This window comes from Dama dama, chromosome 1 (assembly GCF_033118175.1).
Source record: "Dama dama isolate Ldn47 chromosome 1, ASM3311817v1, whole genome shotgun sequence".
Lineage (NCBI taxonomy): Eukaryota > Metazoa > Chordata > Mammalia > Artiodactyla > Cervidae > Dama > Dama dama.
The window spans coordinates 32,481,607-32,506,519 of NC_083681.1; the positions used below are offsets into that span (position 1 = coordinate 32,481,607).

The window sequence follows — 24,913 nt, forward strand, 5'->3', positions numbered from 1 at the left end:
TCATGTCAGTTCTTTTCCAACCTGATGGACTGTAGCCCATGAGGCTCCTCTATTCATGACATTTCCCAGGCAAGAACACTGGAGCAGGTTGCCATTTCCTTCTCCATGGGATCTTCCCAACTCAGGGTTTAAACCCACGTCTCCTGCATTGGCAGGAGGGTTCTTTACCTCTTTTTTTTTTGGTATACATTGACTAAAAATGCCAGTTTCTGTAAAACTTTTAAGCAGACCTATCTTTAATGATTGGTTACCACTTACTGAACACTTAGGTGCTTATTGCCGCTGTTGTTCGGCTGCTAAGTCGTGTCTGACTCTTTGCAGCCCCACAGGCTGCAGCACTTAGGTGCTTGGCACTGGTCCAAGTACACAGACTCACTCATTCCCTCCCAAAGAGCCATGAAGTGCTGCCCTGGGTAACTGCATAGTACACATAAGGAGCTGAAACCCAGAGAGAGTAGGTAATGGCTCCAGTCTCTCAGAGCTGATTCCAGAGCCCACGCTCTTCACTAAGACCCCAGTTGCCTTCTAGGAAAGCATCTACATACATTTAAATACCATAGAACATAGTTGACATGGATTGGTCTCTATACACAAGCACACACACCATGTAAGTTTGCCTTCTCAGAAATCAAGGGGCTCAAGCGCCTATTAACTATTGGCTTAGAAAAGGGTTCTGGAAGTTCTAAGTTAGTGAAAGAATAGGGAATTTTGCAGACAAGTTGGGACTCTACCTGGGGCCTGAAGAATGAGGGATCTGGGGACTCCCCGTGGCCGTCCAGTGGTTAAGACTCCGTATTGCCAATGCAGGGGATACAATTCAGTACTGGCTCAGGGAACTAAGCTCTCACATGCCATGGACCATGGCCAAAAGATTAAAACAAATAAAATAAAATATTACCACATTATGTGGACTCTAGAAAAATTGTTCAGATGAACCTGTTTCCAGGGGAGGAATAAAGATGAATATGTAGAAAATGGACATGTGGACACTGCGGCAAAGGGGTGGGTGGAATGAATTGGGAAAATAGGATTGACATATATACACCACACTGCCAATATGCAAAGGGCTTCCCTGCTGGCTCAGACGGTAAAGAATCTGCCTGCAATGCAAGAGGCCCGGATTCAATCCCTGGTTCAGGAAGATCCCCTGAAGAAGGGAGTAGCTACCCACTTCAGTGTTCTCAGCCCGGAGTATTCCATGGACAGAGGAGCCTGGCAGGCCACAGTCCACTAGGTCAAAAAGAGTCTGACACGACTAACTAACACATATATACACCATGTGGAAGATAGACAGGTAGTGGGAACTTGCCATAAAGTACTGGGAGCTCAGCTCAGTTCTCTGTGATGACCTAGATGGGTGGGATGGTGGGGAAGGGGGTGGGAGGGAGGTCGAAGAGGGAAGGGATATACATATAGGTATAGCTGATTCACTTCATTTCCCAGCAAAAACTAACACAAAATGGTAAAGCCATTATACTCCAATAAGAAAATGAAAAATGGGGTATTTGGAGACACTGGGAGGATGAAGAAGTGGGTGGGGGAAGGGAGATGAACACCAGACGGGGAGTGTGGGGCGCCCCCAGGAGACCATCCAGTGAATCACTGGAGTCAAGATGCCTGTTGGGTAGTGGGTTTGAGGCAACAGGTTGGAGAGAACCTCGGGGAAAACAAGACTGAGGAGAGGAGTAAGAGGTGTGAGGAGCCGGGTCTGCTCTCCTGTCCATGTTTCTGCAGTGCTGAGCCCGATAGAGGCGTTCCATCAGCAGAGAGAGGAGGAAAGCGGGCGGCGGGCAGAGCTTCCTCCCCACCAGGCCTCCACCCCCCGAGCGGTGAGGGATGGCCGGCAGGAAGGCGCTGGCAGCCTGGGGACGGCCCGTGCTGACCCGCGTCTCCCGTTGCAGCCGTCGCCTGCCCTGCCAACAGCCACTACGACAGCTGCGTGAGCGTGTGCCAACCCCGCTGCGCCGCCATCCGCCTCAAGAGCGACTGCAACCACTACTGCGTGGAGGGCTGCCAGTGCGACCCCGGCTACGTGCTCAGCGGCAGGAGCTGCATCCTGCCGCACAGCTGCGGCTGCTACTCCGACGGCAAGTACTACGAGGTAGGGGCGCCCGCCCGCCCGCCTCCCCTGATGGGGCAGCAGAGCCCTCTCCCCGCCAGGAGGAGGATGGGTCACGGCGAACCCATCTTCCCTTCCGATGAGGAGAAGATGGTGCCGCGGATTCGCAGGGAGGCGGCGAGGGGGACCGTCGGGGCGAGAGGTCAAGGACAGGGCAGAGGAGGCTCCGGATTCGGACACGCGCTTGGGTCTCACTCTGCCCGCCTCCTCGCTAGCATTGTCCGTGCCGCTCTCTCTCCTCCGTGCCTTTCTCTAAGCCCTTCTGATTTTCTCTCCTGTAAATCTTAGTCTGAAAGCTTCTGACGTGGCTGCTGTTTGGAAACAGGAAGGCAGTGAATCTGACATTTATACCTGTCTTAGCTGAGGGCAGTTTTAACTGAAAAATATTGGAGCTCGAGGCTGGAGGAGTGGCTTTCTCTCTTCTGTCTATTGCAGCTCCACGAGAAGAGGAGTGAAGGCTGCCATCTCTTCTTGTGTCGTTTGTCCCTCTAGGACCGTCCCCAGAGAGTTCTGTCTGGAATGCTTAATGTCCTGTTTTCCACATCCTACCCTCTGCTTCTCTCTCTTTGGGGGCTTCACATAGAGCTGATGAAGATGCCCTTCTTAGAGGTCACTGATTAAAACATATGAGCTTGCGAAATCATTTACACTTCCACCCTGTAATCTTTCTTTATGTTCTGGAATACTAAGCTTAAAAAGATCTTGCTTGGAGAGGGTATTTAGCCCTGGGTTCTGCCTCTAGCCCATTCTCTGTTTAAACAATATCAATACCTGACATTGGTGAGTAGACAGTTAACAACAGCATCTGTGCAATAGCTGCTATGCGCAGATCTCTGTGCGCGTGGTATTGTTGGGGATGATAAAGCATGTTCCCTGCCTTAAGGAACTTAAAAATCTATTCAGAAGAGGGGGAAAAAAATGCACTTTGTAAAAACAAGAGGACAGTTACAAAATAACATATCAGCAAGTGAAAAATAACACCCTACAGAACTAATCAATTTTAAAATGAAAAAGAATCGAAGCATTAAAAAAAAAACCCTAATTGAAGTGTCTAAATTGAAAACAAACTAGGGAAAAAAGAAACATTGCTTTCTTTCTGTAAAGAAGTATTGTTCTTGTTCAAGAACAACTAAGTTGGCTTTACTTTTAGAAATAGAAAGAGATGAATATGGACATTACCTTCAGTCTCATTTTCAGCGGGAAATTTGTTTAAACGTTATATGAGAAAGATGAGGGAAAGTAGAGTAAAATAGCAGAATTGATCAAAGAAGACTTCTTGGCAGAGGTGAGTTTTGAAGTTAGCTCTTAGAGGTATTGATTATTTGAAAGGACGAGGCAAAACATATGGGAGAAAATAATAAGAGATTCCATTTTCCCACAATCTGGGAGAAGAGATAACCAGGCTCAACACTGAAAAACACTATTTCAATCTCTGCTCCCCTGTCCAGAGGTTTACTGAGATGTATCCATTTATCAAGTGTGCCATGCTTCCCTCAACAGACATCCTGAGTGTCTGTGACATAATGGATGGAGATTTGGACTTGATCCTAGCTGAACCAACACCGGTGATGTGACACTGAACAAACCGTATCATTTCTCTGAGCTTCTGTGGCCTTATCTGCAAAACATTACTAATAATACCAACTCAGTATGGTCGTTGTATAATCTATGCAGGTGCCTTAGTATCTGGCACCTAGCAGTTCAATAATTGGTAGCTGCTTATTGTTTTGTTAATTCTCTTAAGAGGCATTTTATAAATTAAAAAAATCCAGGCATGTTAATGAAATGATGCATATAAAAGCCCTTGGAGCTCTCAGGAAAAGCACAATACAGCTCTCGGCAGCTATTAGCACTATCAACATTAGTATCCACTTTTCATCAGAAAGTCAGTGGGTTTTGACAACAGCTTATATCTGGGAAGTAGCAAATTCACAGAATAATCCACATCTACTTGCCACAGTTCAAGCAAGCTTGGAGGCTTGTTTATATGACAGATTTCTTTGGAAATAAAAAGAGAACACATCTAGCCATTAGCATGTAGGGTAATTACCCAGCTGTCCTTATCAGGTCTAATTAAGGTTGAGCAAGCAGCACTGGGCCAGTCTGTTTACTAGGATGCTACTTTCATGATCAAGTTCTCCTGTGGGATGAGTTATGGACCCTTGATCATATCCACATACATCAGGTTATTTTTCTCTCTCCACCCATGCAATGTCTGACTTCTTATCTGAGAGAGGCCAGACCGTCCACTCAATTATTCTGCAAATCTGATAAGAGAAAGGAAGCCAATTTGTGAAGCTGCTGGCACCCAGAATACTTCACGGGTCTAGAAAGAGGTTCCAGGAACTACTTTTTACTCCATTTTAGGGGTGAAAGAATCAGCAATGGTTTTCTTGAGAAAACTCTTCCTGGAAGATCTCACCCTCTTCCTGTTTACCCTTGGATCTGAGTCAGATCTCTATTTGATATCCAGGGTTTTGATAAGTCTATCGTTAATGCAGAAAATTGTGACCAGACAGTAGCATAGGCCCTTTTTGTGCCATTAAACATCTTCTCTGGAAAGCACTGTTTTAGAAAATTGAATTCATGCCTTGAGTGCCCTCATCTCTATGAAGTAAACCACTCATTGGGACCACACTCCACTTGAACAATCATGACCAATTTCCAACAGTTCCCTGGAATTCTTAGTCTAGAACAGGTACAAGATCAAGAGCAGAGACTCTACAAGTACAGCTGTGTCTACAGATTGTAGAAAGAGTGAAAAATAATAGCTGCCACCAATTGATGATACACTTCGTTGCAGGTATTTAATATAAATTTTTATAATTCCCCACTATCTGAAAGAGGATGAGTGGTTCTTCTCTGGTAATAACAGCAGCTATTATTTATTGAGTACCTACTGTCAGCCGGGAAATGTGCATCACACGTCTTATTGAATTTAATCTTCACAACTGCCTTGCAAGACATTATTATTAACTTCAATTTAGAGAAAGCAAACCAACACTCTGAGGAGCTGAAAGAGCCTCTCAGGGTGGCATGTGTAGGGTGGCAGAGCTGGGATCGAAACCCAGGTGTTCGGATCCCAAAGCTTTCCCTTCATGGAACCTAATTGTTATCTAGGTTTCTCACTTCAGGATATAGAAATAGAGGTATCTGCAACAGAAGTAAATTAGAAGTAGATTATTTACAAGAAAAGAAGTTTGGAACAGTGAGTATTGTGAAATGTTGAAACTGTCAGCTACAAATTGGCACTTGCCATTGGCACTTGCCATCTACCTCTACGGGGATTAAAACATGTGCTGCTTCAGCTGCTTATTTTTCAACATTGCCTGAAAAGAGTTCAGGGTGAAGAGCAGAAATCAGGCATTCTGTGCTCTGGGGAAAACTGGCAGGTTAGGTCTTCAAATAGATATTTTTAGGAGCCGATTTTATGTGCCCAATTCTTGTAGCTCCTCATATCTAGAAAAGCACTAAAATCCTTCATGGTCACAACTGCTTCTCATGACTGTTAGAAACCTTCTGCGAAAAATAAGTACTTGACTGCATATATTTTCCCTTCACCAAAATCACATACATACTGACCCACCCCCTTGCCTCTTTGGAGCAGTTTCTCAGAGCTATCTGAAATGCAGTCTCCTGGGCTATAGTTCTTATTTTGCCCCCAATAAAACTTAGCATGCAACTCTTACATTGTGCATTTTTAAAGGCGACAAAAATGGTTCAGCCTAAGAACTGGTTCTCCCTTTCTTTAACCTAGTTAAGATTGAAGGGTGGGGTTTATCATTATTGAGTGAATTTAAATTTGTTCCTTCAAGTAGAGTTGATACTTGTTAGATTAATTCCTTAACAAGTATTTTCCTCTTCACCTAGTTCCTTGACCTGCTTCCCATTCTGGTTGGTTGGCTGTGATTAGCTCTACAACCCACCGTGAAGATCCCCAAATTCTTGATTGAAACCAGTAGAGCCTAGGTAGCATATTGTTTGGCATCTGAGTTACCAGGAAGGCAGGTACTGTTTGACTTGAACCAGCCTCCCTTGTTGCAAATTCCAGCCCCATTACTGATAGGCCAGCCCAGCCCAGAAAGGGTCCAGGTAGACTGGGCTTTGGGGTCCCCAACCTTGACCACCACCAGAGTTTCATGCAAAGGGCGCCTCTCTTCCAGCCCAAGCAGCTGTTCTGGAACAGCGACTGCACGCGGCGGTGCCGCTGTTTCCGGCGCAACCTGATCCAGTGCGACCCGCGCCAGTGCAAGTCGGACGAGGAGTGCGCGCTGCGCAGCGGGGTGCGCGGCTGCTTCAGCACCAAGACCTCCTACTGCCTGGCGGCCGGCGGCGGCGTCTTCCGCACCTTCGACGGCGCCTTCCTCCGCTTCCCAGCCAACTGCGCCTTCGTGCTCTCCACTATCTGCCAGAAGCTCCCCGACATCTCCTTCCAGCTCATCATCAACTTCGACAAGTGGTCGGCCCCCAATCTCACCATCATTTCGCCCGTCTATTTCTACATTAACGAAGAGCAGATTCTCATCAGCGACCGGAACACAGTCAAGGTGACGAGCCTGTCCTTGATTCTTAAGAAATGTGCCCTGGAATGAGGGCCGATCTAGGGGGCTGTTTACTATGGTTTTCCCGGATAATGACTTTAACAGGCTGTTTATTTCATACATACCGTACACAGATAACCAGATTTTAGAGAGTTGAAAGTGTAAAGATTTTACAGGCGTAAGCAAGGGTCCCATTTAGCCCTTCACGTACCAGTGGTGAAGAATCCACCTGCCAATGCCCAAGACATAAGAGATGTGGGTTCAGTTACGGGGTGGGGAAGATCCCCTGGAGGAAGACAAGGCAACCCACTCCAGTATTCTTGCCTGGAGAATCCCATGGACAGAGGACCCTGGCGGGCCACGGTCCATAGAGTCACAAAGAGTTGGACACAACTGAAATGACTTAGCACATACGATTCCAAAGGCCTTGCAGGATATGTACAGTATCTCGAGGACATAAGGTCAGCGTGTATGCTAATAAAGCTTCCGGTGATAAAATGGTAGATAAGTCAGCTTTTAATCTGAATTAATTTCCAAAAAGATTCTCATTTGTTTATAAGAGTTTAAAATTATTCTTGGCTCTGCCACCTGAATGAAGACCGACTCTTTCATCTCTGCCATCCTTTCTAGAAAAATGAAAGACAGCAAGCGTTTGCCTGTAAACACAACTACTTAAATCAAAACGGGTGGGAGGGATCGTCCCTCACTATGAGAGCGCCCCCTAATGACACGCCGAGGGAAAGAGCACAGAGGAGACAGATGGTGGATTTCTCTTAGGGTTGGCTCTTCTCTAGGAGAGTTGCCGGGTTTCTTGTGAATGTTACAACGGTATATAAATAAATGTGAATCTCCAACCCATCCCCATAAACTAATGCACCACTCCGACCTGGATTCCTCCCATCCTTCCATCTGAGAAGATAATCTGCTCTGAAGTAGTGGTAGTGACTCCCAGTCACTCAGCTAAACCAGTCTGCCCACAGCAGGCGGACTGGAACCATGGAGTCCGGCGCCCGCCCCGCCACGTGTTGCAGATTCCAGCTAGAGAGGGCCAGGGAGAGAGCCAGCACAGGCATATTAATGTTTTTGGAATTGAGTGGTACTGTATCTGCCTTCCACCACTGGCTCAGATAATCATGCACTGGGAGTATCTTTATTTAAATAGTCATCGAATAGCTTAGTATCCAGCATTAGGCAAAAGACTGGTAGGGTTTTGCAAGCTTAAAAGGAAGAGTCTGGATTTTAATACTGGTTTTTAACTTCAATGAAAGTTAATCTGCTACTGTTTTTGACACTCTAATTCCTTTTGCAAATTGGCCCACATGGACATGACTGCGTGGGCCCAGAATATATCAGCAAGAAAGCAAAAAGGGATCACCTGAGAGCAGAACTGACATTGTGCTAAATAAAATACTCCCAGCCACCAAAATAGTAAACAATCATATTTTTTATAAGGCTTCTGCTATGTTTTTTAAAGCAACAAAAGTTACTGATAACCTAGGGGGGGAAAAAGAACAATTTCTTTGGTAAGTACAGGAAAGGCATGTTATGTTCTATCCTAAGGGCTAAGAAAAGAAACTGTTTTAAAGCAAGAAAATGACAACTGGAGAAAATACCGTGCCTATAGGACCTCTGGGAGGGCATCTCCTGTTCGAACATTATAAAATAAGAAAACAATAAACATAGCAATGATCCCCAGATTCATTTTAACCATTGTTAGACTCTCCTTAGCGCAGGATTGGGATTTTGTTTTCAGTAATTGGTTTATGCTGGAGAAAGTTTTATACAAAAATCTAGCCACTTCTTGTGCATTATACCTTTCCATCATTTTTATTTTAATCTCTCTGCCACCATAGTTTGCTTCTTTGGGAGGAACTGTGGACAGTAAGATGAGTGAGCACTCAAATTCCTGGGTAGGCATCAGCAAAATCTGAAATTCGGCCAAATCTCCTTGCTGCCTGTTCTTGTAAATAAAGCTTTAGTGGAACACAGACTTGCTCATTTAGTTACTTTTGTCTGTGGCTGCTTTTTTTGCCACGAGGATAGATCATATGGGCTGCAAAGCCTAAAATGTTTACTCAGGACTTTTACAGTAAATATTTGCCAATCTCTGCTTTGGGGGTCATTTACTTCTTTCTCCTTTAACAGGTGAATGGCACACAAGTGAATGTTCCGTTCATAACTGGCCTGGCAACCAAAATCTACAGCAGTGAGGGGTTCCTGGTGATTGACACCAGCCCCGACATCCAGATCTACTACAACGGTTACAATGTCATAAAAATCAGCATCAGTGAGAGGCTGCAGAACAAAGTGTGTGGCCTTTGTGGCAACTTCAATGGGGACTTAAGTGATGATTACGTGACCTTGCGGGGGAAGCCAGTGGTGAGCAGCGTGGTGCTGGCCCAGAGCTGGAAAACCAATGGCATGCAGAAGAGGTGAGAGTCTCTAGTCACTAGATTCAGTGGTCCCAGTCCTCCTGTGTCTATGACAGATGTTGATGAGAAAGGCACTTCATATAGCACCACCCTTCCTCTCCTACAAAGAGCTAAGCCCAAGATCTTTGGAGTTTTCATCATACAAACAGGCACAGTAATTTCTTGAACAGCAGAGGAAGTAACTAGGTTTAGATGATAAGTCTAAATTTTTGTGTCATCCAGCCCTTGGCCAAACAGAAGAGTGTTCCCAGGATTAGAACTCTAAAGCCTTGACCAGCTGGCCAACTGGTCAAGTTTAATTTAACTGCAACTGGGCATCCTTGCTGAGGGTGGGATTAAGAGTTAACACAGGAGAAGAGGGTCATACCTTGCTCCCTAGTGCTGAGACTTCATGTCTGCTCATGCTAAGTCACTTCAGTCATATAACCTGCCAGCCTCCTCTGTCCATGGAATTCTCCAGGCAAGACTACTGCTGTGGGTCACCATGCCCTTCTCCAGGCGCTCTTCCTGACCCAGGGATTGAGCCTGCGTCTCTTATGTCTCCTGCATTGGCAGGCAGGTACTTTACTACCAGTGCTATCTGTACCTCTTACCAGAGGCTTGGTTGCGTAGGCAGAAGTTGGTGGGAGTCTAGAAAGCCCAAGAAAACAAGAAAGTAGAAGTCACTGAGGTTATTATCAGGCCCCTCTCTGGCCAGCTGAGATAGAAGGAGCTAAGCAAGTTATTTCAAAGGTGTTAAACTTAAGAGTCCTTCTGGACTGCCCAATCATGTTAATTCCTCTCAAGTTCTAGAGATACACTTCTCTTTCGTGGCATTTCTTTGCTTGTATAATGATTCTGTCCCCTTGAGCTTTAACATGCCAAACATCAGCTGAATTCCCAGATGTGGGAATGAAGCTCTCAACCCTCTTTGACTTTTCTGCAGGTGTAGACTGAAAAATGTGCCATAAATTAGACCATCCTGTGAATTGTGGGACCCAGAGCTGGAAAGAACCTTGGGCACAATCTGGTCCAGTCTCTTCCTTTTCTAGGTGCAGCGGAGGCTAGAGTGGAATGATTTAGATGAGGGGGCACAGTAAGTGGCAAAGCCTGGATTAGATTTCAGAATTCCTAATGTGATGCTTTCTCTAAAATGTCACTTCTGGGACCCACAGTTAGAAAAATGACTCCTTTGCACATTATACTATTCTGGGGCTTCCAAAGATGAGCAAGATTCAGCTCCTCCTTAGGAATCATCATTCTGTTTGAGTTTCCTTTCCTTTCTTATTTCCTTTTTTTCTTCTTTTATAAATGGTTTTAGCCTGACACCAATTTTCTTGTGAAGATTTTCCTTATGGTCTCTGGTAACTAAACTGGAAGTGGTTTAGAAGCTCCTGGATGTCCTTTCAAATCTTTTATTTTAACAACAGTTATTACTTTTATTTTTGATTAATAATAATGTAATTATCATTATTGTTATTGGTTATTATAGCAATATCTGTTAATAGTTATTGCATCAATCATATCAGTCAATTATATCAAAGGTGGTTGTTATAGTTGCTAAACAACAGAGTTGATGGTGTCCAACTCGGTGACCCCATAGACTGTAGCCCTCCAGGCTCCTCTGTCCATGGAATTTTCCAGGAGGCAAGGATAAGGATAAAAGGCAACCCAGTGGAGTGGGTTGCCTTTTCCTTCCCTAGGGGATCTTCCCAACCCAGGGGTCGAAGCTGCATATCTTGCATTGGCAGGCGGGTTTTTTTTTTTTTACCACTGAGCCACCAGGGAAGCCCACGTCAATGGTTAATGGTTATTATATCAATATCTACCCTTGCCTGCCACATTGGCTACTATCATTTTGTTTTACCCTCGCTCATCCCAGTGGTGTAACAGGAGAAATTACCTTGGCTTTCGAATCCTAGCCTGGGTTAAGCTTGGGGTCAGCACCCATACTCACTTCTGGGTGAGCTGAAGAGGTCACCACTGTGGTCTCCCCTCCCCCCACCCGCACTCCCACCCCCACTGGCCATCTCAGATGCCTGGTGTTGCCTCCTAGTCTGACCACGTCTTTCACCCCCAGCTGCAACGAGCTGCAGTTCTCACAGTACGCAGCCATGTGCGACAACGTGCACATCCAGAACATGCAGGGAGACGGCTACTGCCTGAAGCTCACGGACATGAAGGGCTTCTTCCAGCCCTGCTACGGGCTGCTCGACCCCCTCCCCTTCTACGAGTCCTGCTACCTGGACGGCTGCTACAACCTCAAGAAGTTCCAGCTGTGTGGCTCCCTGGCCGCCTACGGGGAGTCCTGCCGCTCCTTCGGAATCCTCAGCACCGAGTGGATTGAGAAGGAGAATTGCTGTAAGGGAATTATTTTATTTCTGCAGACTCTTCTCTGAGTCAGAAAGCACAGCTTGGCCAGTGGCGTCACTTTGTCCAGGCCTCGCCGGCTGGTCTCCATCTCAACCTATAGATCTGCTTTGGGGGTTGAAGGGTGGAGAGATGTGGGCTGCAGGAGATTCTGTGAGGGGGCACTTTCAGTGGAGCTTGACTCCCCCCTAGGTCCAGTTATGGAATTCAGAATATCAACTGAGGAAGGTGGGGTTCTCTGGGTTGGAAGAGCACCAGTGTAGTGACTTCTAAGATAGCAGGACAGAGCATGGGACTCCTAATTGATTTCAGTGCCCCAAATTCAGCTCTCCAAAGGCTCCTTTCACATGAGTCAGAGCCCAGATCACAAAGAGAAGGCAGGTGGCAAATGGCAGATTGAGCTGGCTGTATCTGCCTGATTGCAAGGAAGCCATGATTAGCTTTATAAAGGGATTATACGTGTGCTATTGATAAAATAAAAATCTATAGACTCTTGCATTTTTTTCTGTAGTAAGAAAACTATTTTGATGTCCATTATCCATTATTCTCTTTGTTTTCTTGCCATGTTAATCAGATAGATGGAGCAAGTAAGTGTGTGCCTAAATGCACATAAATTTGTCATATCTGTGTATGTGTGTCCATGTACAGAAATGGTCACTCTGTCCCATGAATGCAGTGTGACATTGCAGTGTGTGCTTGTCCCTCAAGTCACACCACCACGTGCATATGGGTACCGCCGTGAAAACTGGCCCTGTTTGCTTCAAGACGGAGTGTTCTCATCAGTTTTTCTGCACGCCACACCTGACAAGAGTAGGAATACACAACTCAGAACCTAAAAACAATGTCAATAATTAAAATATGCACTCAGTGATTTCAGAAACTCTTAAGCAAATGGAGTAGTTTCTGTTGGCAATCAATAGAAATGTTTTGTTTGATAGCTTTAATATTTCACCCTCTTCTGTTAATAAGCAATACTTTAAAGAGCCTAAACTGTTTTGAACTTCAGAAATTGTCTGGAATTTTTAAAAAAAATGTCAGTTTTTGTTTTTAACCTCAAAACTTACCTCTGTGTTGGGCATGCTGTATTTGCCAAGTAGTAAATGGCCCACTCTGTTTGTAAGTGAGGTTTTCGCCTTCTCGGGAGCTGTAACCTCCACACGTTTTCCCCCTCATTCTCCTGGGTGGTTTGCATATTGTGTTAATCAACCAGCACAGTCATTGGGTGGCTGCTGTGTGCTTAGCACTGTCTTAGGTGCTGAACACACTCGGTGGTAAATGGGTCTTTAGAAAAAGAAGCTTTTAAGAAATAAGTATATTTGGTGGAATATTACTTAGCCCTAAAAAGAAATAATGCCACTTGTAGCAACAAGGGTGGACCTAGAGAGTCTCATACTGAATGAAGTAAGTCAGACAGAGGATAAGAAATATCCTATGGCATCCCTTATGTGTGGAGTCTGAAAAGAAATTATACAAGTGAACTTATTTACAAAACAGAAAGAGCTTCACTGGTTTAGAGCACAAACTGATGGTTGCAGGGAGGAAGGATGGGAGAAGGGATGGTTAGGGAATTTGGAATGGTCATGTACATACTGCCAAATGTGAAATGGATAACCAACAAAGGGCTACTGTATAGCCCAGGGGACTCTGCTTGATGTTGTGGCAGCCTGGACGGAAGGGGAGTTTGGGGGAGAATGGATACATGTACATGTATGGTTGGGTCCCTTCATTGTTCACCTGAAACTATGACAACACTGTTAATTGGCCATTCCTCTATACAAAATAAGAAGTTTAAACTGCAAAAATAATAAGTAAGTGTATTTAACTGATGGTGAGGGCTCTACTTTAGACACCTTTCTAGGAATTAAGACAGACGGATGTGACTCCATTCCTGTCCTCTCACCTGTCATAATAGCTATTTAGCAGAAGGTCAGGAGAAGCATCTGCAGTTACGGGACAGCTTGAGGGGTTTGTTTTGTTTTGTTTTTAAACTCTTGAAGCTAACTTGGCTCATGCTGGAGTTGAATCATGGCTGTTTCTTTAACACTTACTGTTAGAAACCATGACAACGAGGAAGATTATTACACCTGGATAGGGAGCAAGCGTCTTTAAATAAAGAAATGAGTGTCTAAAAGAAAGTGTTTTCCATTAGTGGTTCTCAAACTGAGATGTTAATGAGCTTGCAGGTGGCCTATGGGCTCATCTGCTACAGAAATACTGTTTGTAATCTGTTGGTGATGACACTTCACATACATTTGTATTTTACTTAGAGTTTTCCCTGTTTTGGCAAAAAAAGTGCCATTAATCTCAGTCAATGCTGGCGAGTTGTGTGTAGAGTTTTGTTTGTCTGTTTTTACAAAATTAAGTAGAAGCATGTGGACCATGAATCAGGAACAAAAAAAAAAAGACTAAGAAATCCTGGTTTAAGGGACCTCTCTGGGACCTTACTGGCCCTGAAATCTTCATTCTTGACAACTACTTGTTGAACATCTACTGTGAGGTGGCCAGGTATTGGGAATATAGAGGTAAATGATTTGGACTCTACAGCTTATATAAATGTAAAGATTCTGATGCACACAATGGTGGTACAGAGCAGTAAGTGCAGGAATCTTGGGACATGCTGGTAGTTCAGCTTGTTTGTGTCTCCCATCCTCCTCACTTACCTTCACTTGTGTGTGACTTTGGGTACATTTCAGCTGTGATGCCAAGTTATACTAGTTAGCTGGCAGAGATTGTAAGGGTTGGAAGAGATAATGCCACCAAAGCATGAAACACATAGCAAAGACCCAATTATTAGCTATCGTCATTACTTCCTGGAAGGCTGCCCTATCTGTGAATTTGTGCCATCTGACCATCACCAGGTCCATTGGAGTGGCAAGTTCAGAATATGACCACATGCTGCTGGGCATTGGAGTGAAAATCAGGTTGTGTGTGTTTCTGTTTGTTTTCCTTTTTAGCAGGAGTGGTTGAAGATCCTTGTGTGGGGGTGGACTGTCCCAACCGAACCTGTGAGCTGGAAAATGGAGGGGAGCTGTGTGGCTGCATTGAACCCCCTCCCTATGGAAACAGTGAGTGATACCTGTCGCCCCACCCCCAAGACAGGCCCAATGGGAGACGCCTGGCAGCCCTGTAGGAAAGCTCCCGGATGGGAGACCGTGTGTCCCACACTGTGGGTCAGAAACCCAAATGACGAAGTTTTCATGAGCATTTAAGCAGAACAAGAAAGGAACCCGACCTCTTCAAAGTAGGCTAATGTTCATTTCCTTGTAGCTACATCCCTTTCTTCAATAAATGATAAATGTAAATTTGTACATTCATAGAAGCAGTCAGCTCCGTCTGAGGCCACGTTCAACCTCAGAGAGATCCAAATTGATCTTTTAGACTCACAGAGAGATAGGGTGGTTTTGCGAAAACATGAAACAATCAGGACGAGAGTGCCAGGTACTTAAATACGTGTTTAAAGCCAGCTTACCTTCCCTGAAGCTTTTCAGCAGGTCCCAAAGGAAACTGAAATGTTGACGCAAACTGCAAGCAATTAGGGCTCCACGTCCTGTTCTTAACCACAGCCCCCTTAAAGTAGCAATGACCTTGTCCCTGGCCCAGAGCACACCTGTTTTGTCAGCTTGAAGGGGAGCTGCTTTGCTTCCCAGCTCCGTGCCCTTGGTTGAACCAGGGAACTCAGGAGGCATGTGCTACGTTTAGCATCATCAAATGAAAGCCTGGTTGACCAGAAGGCTCCGCAGGAGGGGATCACGTGAGCTGTTCAAAGGTTTCACCAGGGCAGATGAAAGTGTTTCTCTCTGTTTCTTTACTGCTTGTTAGCCTGTGTTTGTGCACTCATGGAAAATGCCCATTGGTGCATCCCATGACAAAAAACAAGAGCTCCTAGTGCTGGCCTGGGTACCAGCTGGGCTGTAGGGCATCCTGCCTAGGGCTGCCCTCACTTGAATCATGTTTTTTAGCCAGGCCACAGCAAGCTAGACACGGTATGGAGCTTACAAGAGTAGCTACTACCAGAGTGGAACAGGAATCCTGGGTTTAAGAAGAAAGGACCAAAGATGCTTTGTATAGCATTTACGTCTTTTAAAAAAAGTCTCTAGCATTGCTCAGGTTATTGCTTTGAATGACTTCATACACTCATTGAGATTGATCAGAGCTCTGTTAGATATGCCAAAGCCTCCGTGTGAAGATCATCAGCCTATTCTGACGAGGACAGGGTACCACGCCCACTCCCGCAGCAAGGGGAGCTCACAGTGACTCACCTGTCATAATACCTGTGTCCCCACAGACTCCCACGACATCATTGATGCAGAGGTGACCTGCAAGGCGTCTCAGATGGAAGTGTCCATATCTAAGTGCAAGCTCTTCCAGCTCGGCTTCGAGAGGGAGGGCGTGCGGGTCAATGACAGGCAGTGTACCGGCATTGAGGGCGAGGACTTTATCTCCTTTCAGATCAACAACACCAAAGGGAACTGTGGCAACATTGTGCAGGTGAGCAGCGGGGGCCAGAAGGAGCACCCGGCCTTGGTGGTGGCAGCTCTGGGCGTTTGCGCATTGATCGTCCTTAAGCCAGCTTCAGGGGTCTAACTTAGAAACATGCTCCTTGGAAGACAGCAAAAGACACCCATCATTGAGTGCTAAGTGGTTGGTTGAAGTGAAAGCAAGATAAGTGACAGACTTCCTTCCCTGCTTTGCCCTGTCTGCTGTCATCCTTTGCCCTGAACGTTGACACATGTTTTTATCTCTTTCGTGCTTTTATTGTTCTTCCAGGTAAAGACAGCTGGCTTCAGCTATTTTGAGGGGCAAGGGTGTCCCAGACATCATTTAACAGTTGGCTGCAGAAATATAGCAAGGTCACAACTTTTTGTCTTGGGCTGTCCAGTTTCTAGGTTAGCAAAGCATCTCACTTCTCTTCCTCCTGTGCCTTCCCGCCATCTTTTTTTTTTTAATTTTTTTATTGAAAAATATTTGCTTTACGATATTGTGCTGGTTTCTGCCAGTCATTGACATGAATCAGCCACAGGTATACATATGTCCCCTCCCTCTCGAAACTTCCTCCCACCTTCCGCTCCCTGCCCCTCCGGGTTGTCATGGAACACTGGGTTGAGCTCCCTGTGTCACACAGAAAATTCCCACTGGCTATCTATTTTACATATGGTAATATATATTTTGTTAACTATATATTTTGTTCATTAACACTTTTTAATCAGCGAGCGAAAGGAGCAAGATGGTAAAACATGCATGTATCCATTTTGGAACTTGTGGGCGTGCCTGGTACAAGATTTGACAGAGAGGGGATTTTGAATTAAGAATTGAAAGATGATATGTATATTACCTCGGGATGGCAATACTTCATGCTGTCCCCAGCTTGGGTTCCCACAGATAACTGGGGGCTGGTAGTACTTAGAATTCAGTGGTACATGAAATCACCCTTGTTGGGCATTCAGAGTTATCAGACTGAAGGGTGCTGTTGCCATCCATTTAATACTTTTTTCTTACTTACTAAATGCTGAGACTAACTCCATCCTGATTTATACTGGCCTCTGGGTTATGTATGGAATGAAGCCATTTATCCACTTTCAGGCCCATGGATTTAAAATGCAAGCCACATACTCACACCCAGATTTAATGATTTCTGACCTTCCTTTGCTCTGCAGTCCAATGGCACTCATATCATGTATAAAAACACTATTTGGATCGAAAGTGCCAACAATACTGGCAACATCATCACCAGGGACAGGACAATCAATGTGGAATTTTCATGTGCTTATGAGCTGGATATCAAGATCTCCTTGGACTCCGTTGTGAAGCCTATGCTAAGGTAGAGAATCTCACGGGCTGTGCACATCGCTCTGTCTTTTCCTTGACAGTTAAGGTTAGCCTAATCAAAATTGCTAGCATCTGTCTTTGAAGCACTAGGAAAGAATAATTCATGTTTTCTGAACTCAGATGTCTTACACCAGTGCTGTTCGATAGAACTTTCTACAGGGATGGAAATGTCCCATATCTGTACTGCCCAATGCAATAGCTGTATGTGGGCATTGAGCACTTGAAATGTGCCAGGGGAGAGGGGCACTGAGGAAGTGAATTTTTAGTTTAATTTTAATGGCCATTAGACTTTAATTCTCTCTTCCTTGGCTTTCCCTCTGCATTTTCAGCTTGGAAAATGGTAGGTAATTAGATCGATAACATCGTTCGGGGTTCCCTACTCATGACTGTGAGAACCGGAATATTTCCTGCCATGTCAGTAAACAAAGGATGTCACAGTCATCAGTGATGGCAGCCACCATGAATGGTGAGCTGATGAGACTTGAGGCAACTCAGGAAGGAAAGAATACCTGCCATCTAGCAGCCACCAGACTGTAGCCACTCCCTAAGTTCAGCCCTGAGAAAAAGAAGCTTAAGATGTGAAAACAGGATACTGGCCCCAGATAGCTGAGGTGCATATCCAAGGAATGATTTCAGTGAGCCCAGACTCTTGCATCTTCCCATACATAGAAAAGCACTAAATTCCTTAACTTGGGATATCTGGTTTTCTTTAATTAACAATAATTTTTGGATGTTCAGATTACTGGCCCTTTGTTGCAAAACTTCTATATAACCTGGCCCCTCCCCTCCCATTCTTGGAGCAGTTCTGTCAGGGTCACTTGAAGTCCTACAATTTCCCACCAAATAAAACATAACTCTCAACTTTTAGGTTGTGAATATTTTTTTAAGTCCACAACTTTTTCCCTTATAGTGTCATTAACCTGACGGTTCCAACTCAAGAAGGCAGCTTCACCACCAAGATGGCACTCTACAAAAACGCCTCCTACAAACATCCTTACCGCCAGGGTGAAGTTGTGCTGACAACTCGAGATGTGCTGTACGTTGGGGTCTTTGTGGTCGGAGCTGATGCCACACATCTCATTCTGACGCTGAACAAATGCTACGCCACCCCATCCCGTGACAGCAACGACAAGCTCCGATACTTCATCATTGAAGGAGGGTGGGTAGCCTCTTCTCGAAGGACAGTCTCAGAGCCTTTAGTGTTAGATTTGTCTACATCTTTTTTAGGGAAGAGAATGGTAACTAACATTTGTTGACTATTACACGACCAGCATTTTGGACCCAAGAACTATCTAATCCTCACGACAATATATGAAGTAAATATGATAAGCTCCTTTTTTATAGACGGGAAGGCTGAGGCTTAATGAGATCAAGCAATTCTTGAAGTCACACAACAATTTAGTGGTAGATCACCAGTTTTCTGTGGTATTAACTATAAAATGCTCTATTCTCAATGTGATCAAACAGGGCATTTTGTCCTGCCTACTTTGAATTTCAATCTGAGTTGAATGTGGATTATCTACAAATGAAAGGAGGTAATGAGAATTACTAAAGTTGGTGAATAATGCATCTATCAAAATTTAAAAGGAATTGGATGAATAGCCTGTAGGTGAGTTTTTCTACTCACCAGTATGTGCCCAGCACCTAGTATATTTCCTGAAAAATAGTGGTTATGCAACAAAATTATTGAATGAATGAATGGGTGAATGAAAAAGAAGAAAAGACTATGAACCAATCAACAATCATGATAATTATCTTTATTTTTTAAAAACACTTAGTGGTTTTGTCCAGCAACAATAATTTCTTAACAGGTTTATTGCATACATAATTTATGTGCAGTAAAACACATTTGCTCTAAGTGTAAAATTCAACAATTTTTGGTAAATTTACAGAGAAGTGCAACCATCACCATAGTCTAATTTGGGAACATTTCCATCACCCTAGTACATGAATTCTTAAAAGCAGATGACTGTATTAATCAAAATTCTTTCTTTTATAAGTGGTAGAGATCATTTCAAAAAAGTTTATGCAAAAACAAAGTACTTAACGTTTACAAAACCGAATCACATAAGTAGATGTGGCTTCAGGAATAATTGGGTTCAGGGGGCCAGTTGCTGTCAACACTCCCTCCCTCCCTCTATCCCTTGTCTCTCTGTTTCTATCATTGTCTCTGTCTTTCTCATTGTCCTCATTAGACACCGGCATTTTTTCAGCATTGTAAACCCCAGGGATGAGCATTCCTTCTAATCCCAATTCAGGGAATCCCTGGGAAGGAGTATGATTAGCTTTTCTTAGATGGATTCCCTCTTCTTCGTTTGGAGAAGATGCAACATTAAAGTGCCTAGTGTCGAGGAGGACAGTTTTTTTGACCCTCTTAGGGTTCCTGGCTGGGTCTGAAAATTATATGGACAAAGATTAACAGGAGAAAAGCATACACATTTATTTAATATAAATTTTACATGACATGGGAGTCTTCATACGGAAATGGAGACTCTAAGAAATCGTTTAAACTGAGTATCGTTTTGCCCCGTTTGACAAAGAGTGGACAGTTGTGGATATGATAGGTCAATCGTGTGTGGTCACTGTAGTGAACTGAGGGAAATCTCAGCCAGACTCTTCAGACTCTTCTCAGCACCCCCTTGACTTTGGAGATAAGAATGCTCCTTTCCTTTAGTGTACCTCTCACAGGAGAGTTTTATGGCCTCTTTCAGGGGAGAAGAGTCAGCTTCCTGATTCTGTCATTTTTCTCAAACTCCTTCAGTTGAAAATATTCAAGGTTAAAAAAAAAAAAAAATATTCAAGGTGCCAGATTTGGGAATAGTGTTTCTTGAACCCTATCTCAGGCCTGAGTCAGCATCCTTCTCTGGGGTGCTATGGATAGGGTATAATTAGCCATGAAATTGGGGAGGGAAGGAATAATCCCCCCAAAGAAGACTATGCTTCTAGGCAGACAAATAATAAACATCCACTATTTTGCAGATGAACAGGCTCAGAGCCTGAATACAGCTCACCCAAGGCTACCTAACCAGCTAGGGGCAGAGGAAGAATCTTTCAGGTACCAAGATGCATCAACTCCCTACCTGGCCAGGTGTGGCTTGTGGCCTGGGTTGCTAAGGCGTCAAATGGGATTTTTGGCAAAGGCCTCATTAAGGCACTACCTTTCTGGGTTGAGTTTTAGCCTCCCTGGAGGCGGAGGGAAGGGCTTGAGGATTACATGGTATCTTGCAGATCCAGATGCTCAGGCTAATGTAACAGGTCTCTTTCTCCATGTGTTCCCTTGCTCTCCACCCCATCATGGTCTTTTCTCCCAAAGTAAAAGGGCTACAATTTGAGCCACTGTACAAACCCTGGTGGGTGGGCTCGGACCGCCTTTGAAGGACACTGTGGCATTTAGCATTTTTTAAATAGTATTTAATAGAGTTGACCCAGAGAGGGAGAGTAAGTGAGCACGTTCATAAATCTCAGCTTCCCCCAGGGTCTGGATGAAGGTCTTCAAATTAAACTGTTGTTGGGTGAGAAGTAATTTCATCATGTGAGAGAATTTTAATTCATGAGTCCTTTTGACCTTTCTTGGGGGAATGTGGTTATTGTTTTTTCTTTTTTTTTCCAGTGAGCTTATGGAAAAACTGATGATCAGTGCAGAATGACTGAGCAACAGAATGGTTCTGCATTGGAATTTGGGGGTGGGGGGTCAGCTGCTTCTCTCCAGCTATACAGGGTGGGGGTGCAGAGATGCCACCACTGTCTACCAGTGATGCAAAGGTCTGAGCACATGAAAGTCACTTCTCTGTTCTCTTTGTATGCCCAGACGGAGGAAAGGACACTGTCCTTCCGATTGTGGACAAAGGATCCTAGTGTTCAGTTTGTTAGCCCCCTAAGGCAACATCCAGACAGCCTGTCCCTGCTTCCCGAGGCCCCTTCCTTGTGCTTCCTGTTTTTCTGACACTTAAATCTCAAATCATCTCTCTGGGGGTTGGGGGTCTAGTTAAGAGGGAAGGTATGGGGACTTTCCTGGTGGTCCAGTGGCTAAGATTCTGCATTCTCAGTGCAGGGGGCCTGGGTTCCATCCCTTGTCAGGGAACTGGATCTCACATGCCGGAACTAAAGATCCTGCATGCTGAGAGGAAGGTAGAAGATCCCACGTGCTGCAACTAAGACCTGACACAGACAAACAAATATTTTTTTTAAAAAGGAGGGAGGAGCTCCATGAAGACCAGAGGGCTGAGAACATTGTAGAATCCTTGAACCAATTTAGATTATTCAGATGAGTCACAGTGACAAGGAAAAGTATGGCTAGTAAGTTTTTGTTTCAAAGCTTTTAGGAAACTATTACCTTACAGACTGAATTACCAAACTGAGCAGGTGTGGGGATCCTGAAGAATAACATCAATTTAAAATTTTCCTTATCACTAAATGATTGAATTCTGTGGGCCAGGGTAAGAAAACATAAGGAGAAGAACTACCCTTTTTATCTTGATTAGATTTTTTTAAAGAGCTTCTTGGCTGCCATGGGCCAGCCTTGGCCATGGAAGCACAATTCATTCATTCATTCACTGATTATTTCCAGAGTTTTTTGGGGGTCTAAAAATTAAATATAATGTTTTATACTTAACACCCACATTTCAAAGAAAACAGTTCTGAGAGTTAATACTGTAATGTTCCAAAAGTAAAAATACAATTTATGTATAACTGTGTATACACACACACACACACACACACACACAGAGAAACGTTCCCTTGGAGTTAAAAGAAGTGTCATAGCTTTTATTTTTCAGGCAAATATTTGTATAAGTTTGACTACACAACATCTAAATATTCTTTTTTATTTAAAAATTTTATTTATTTTTTACAGTAGGTCCTTGTTGGTTATGTATTTTAAATATAGCAGTGTGTACATGTCAACCCCAAACTCCCAATCTCTCCCTTCCCCCCACCCTACCCATTTGGTAACCATAAGTTCTTTTTTTAAGTCTGTGAGTCAACTTACGTTTTATCATTTTTTTTTCAGATTCCTCATATTAGCGATATCATATGATATTTGTCTTTCTTTGACTGATTTAGTTTGATAATCTCCAGGTCCATCCATTTGTGCAAATGGCATTATTCCATTCTTTTTAATGTCTGAGTAATATTCCATTGTATATATGTACCACCTCTTCTTTTGAAATACTTACTGCATGCCCATCAGTGTGTTGGAGACACAGTGACAATTACACCTTGGTTCATATTCCCCAGGGGCTCAGCAGGGTGTTGTCGGCAAATTCAGGCAAGGTTACTTGTTCCTGCCTGGTCAGGGCATACTTATACTGGAGGGGGAACCAGAGATGGGCATTGGAGAAAGAGCAGGGTTAGTTAGACGTGCAGAAAGGCTTCCAGGTGGGGAAACAGCATGTGAAAAGACCCTGGGCATAGGAGACTGCGGTCCATTTGGGAAAGCCAGCAAGTGGAGGCAGATACCTTCATCCCTCGCCTATTGGCCCAGGACTGCAAAGAGGGGAGGAGGGTGGTCCCTTCAGCTGTCTGTCTTCTCCAGCTCCCACGCGCTCTCACTCATAGGGAGACTTCCCAATAGAGCTTGAAAAAGGGGCCCCTCCCCAAATTGTTAATTAACTGAGAAAGTACAGAAGATGTAGGGGCTCATCTTGTGTTTGTTTAACTGATATCCGTAAAACACAGCATTCTGAAGGAGAGGGATGGGAAACTGACGTGTTGGGAAATTGAGTACAGGCCCTCCGGTCATTTTGTCTTTAGTTGCAGTTAAGATGCTAATTTGAGGCGCTATTTGACGCTTTTCCAACAAACTATGAAACTGTAAGGGAGTCCTAACAAATGACAAGCCTACACACTCCAGAGGTCACTTTCAAACTCAAAGGCATTTTTACTGTGCCTGATGGTTTTGTGTGGGACATGAACGTGTGAAGCTGAGAGTCCCTTTCTTTCTGAACAGGTGTCAGAACATTAAAGACAACACCATTGGCATCGAGGAGAATGGCGTCTCCCTCACCTGCCGCTTCCACGTCACGGTCTTTAAGTTCATTGGGGACTATGATGAAGTCCACCTACACTGCGCCGTGTCCCTCTGCGATTCAGAAAAGTACTCCTGTAAAATAGTAAGTGAGGGTGTGGAAATTCAACGTGCATCTTTATTTCTCACGGCCTCAGATTTCCCCACATGGGGATGGTGAACGCCAAGTTCTGTCACTCTTTAGAGTTTCTTTTTTAGGGCTCAAGGTACCTGGTGGTGGCTGAATAACAACCATCTTCAGATGCCCAGGAGTGATAGCCATCTGCTGGAACAATAAGAGAGCAGGGTAGAGTGATGACCGTTTACTCTTCTCTCTCTCTGAAATGTCAGTCTGTTGTTGGTGTCACACTAGGCCAGGGTTTCTTAAACCTCAGCGCTACTGACATTTTGGACCAAATGATTCTTTGCTGTGGGGCTGCCCTGTGCTCTGTTGACTGTTCAGCACATCTCTGACCTCCACCCACTAGACACCTCTTACAACAGCTGAAATGCCTCCTGGAATTGCCCAGTGTCCCCTCGGTGAAAAACTGGCCCTATTTGAGAACTACTATGCCAGAACCTCAAGGAGCCAAGTCACCTGCTTCTGAAGTGAAGGCTGGGGGCAAGCTCTCCTCCACTTGGAAGCAAACTCCCAGGCTCAGTATGTACTTTATCCAGGTCTCCTTTAGACAGGGACTATCCCACAGATTATCCAGATCCATGCTCTGGGCCTGGGGCTCTGAGGGACTCGCAGATGAGGTGACAAACTCATCATCTGGTCCACACCAGGCTTATATCTCCACCATGTACAGCTATGTCCCTAAGGTTTTACTGCGCTGGTCCCTGGCCCCTAACCCTTAACATTGCAGCTTTACCCTCACCTCATGTTGACAGATGGCTTCCCAGGTGGCTCAGTGGTAAAATACCTGCTTGCCCATGCAGGAGACGAGGGTTTCATCCATGGGTTGGGAAGATCCGCTGGAGGAGGAAATGGCAAGATACCCACTCCAGTGTTCTTGCCTGAAAAATCCCATGGACAGAGGAGCCTGAAAGTCTACGGGGTCGCAAAAAAGAGTCAGACGTGACTGAGCTACTGAACAGCAACATGTTGGCAGAATTGAGATGTAGGCGATGGCCCGAGCTGCTTACCGATGCTGGTCTATACATTACTATCTGATCTGATACAGGATCCTCCTTCCTAGGAAGGGAGCCTCTTTGAATCTAATTCTAGTGTAGAGAATATATTAAATTCTGTTCAACATAAAGCCCCAAGTCCCAGGGGGTTCAATGATCAAGAATACATTGCTTCTAATTAATCTGAGCTGCAATAGAGCTCCAGGCTGAGCCCCTGCCTCTTTTGGAGGTGAGGATGTGGTGAAGAATAAGTTATCAGCTTAATTGTGTGAAATGTTCCCTTTGGTGTTCTGTCTTTCAGACTTGCCCTCAAAATTCCAGGACTGCCACAGATTATACCAAGGAACCTAAAGAACAGATCATTTCAGTGGGACCTATTAGGAGAAAAAGTATGTATGTTCCCTAAAACACTATAAATGATTCAAACAAAGGGATTTGAAGATTCAGGCTGGCTCTGGGGTGTGTTGTGCTTATGACATGGACCTGGTGAACCAGGAGCTTGAGGACG

At 44.5% G+C, this 24,913-nt stretch overlaps 1 protein-coding gene across 1 annotated transcript in view; it reads left to right on the forward strand.

Annotated features, from left to right (window-relative positions):
- The window catches only part of TECTA (tectorin alpha), an 81,234-nt gene that overhangs the window by 54,265 nt on the left and 2,056 nt on the right, over nucleotides 1-24,913 (forward strand). Inside the window, 10 exon segments of the mRNA XM_061146158.1 lie at nucleotides 1,902-2,101; nucleotides 6,283-6,666; nucleotides 8,806-9,098; nucleotides 11,128-11,432; nucleotides 14,396-14,506; nucleotides 15,727-15,929; nucleotides 17,096-17,259; nucleotides 18,178-18,426; nucleotides 23,215-23,377; nucleotides 24,707-24,794. Of these exon segments, the coding sequence (XP_061002141.1) occupies nucleotides 1,902-2,101; nucleotides 6,283-6,666; nucleotides 8,806-9,098; nucleotides 11,128-11,432; nucleotides 14,396-14,506; nucleotides 15,727-15,929; nucleotides 17,096-17,259; nucleotides 18,178-18,426; nucleotides 23,215-23,377; nucleotides 24,707-24,794 (2,160 nt within the window).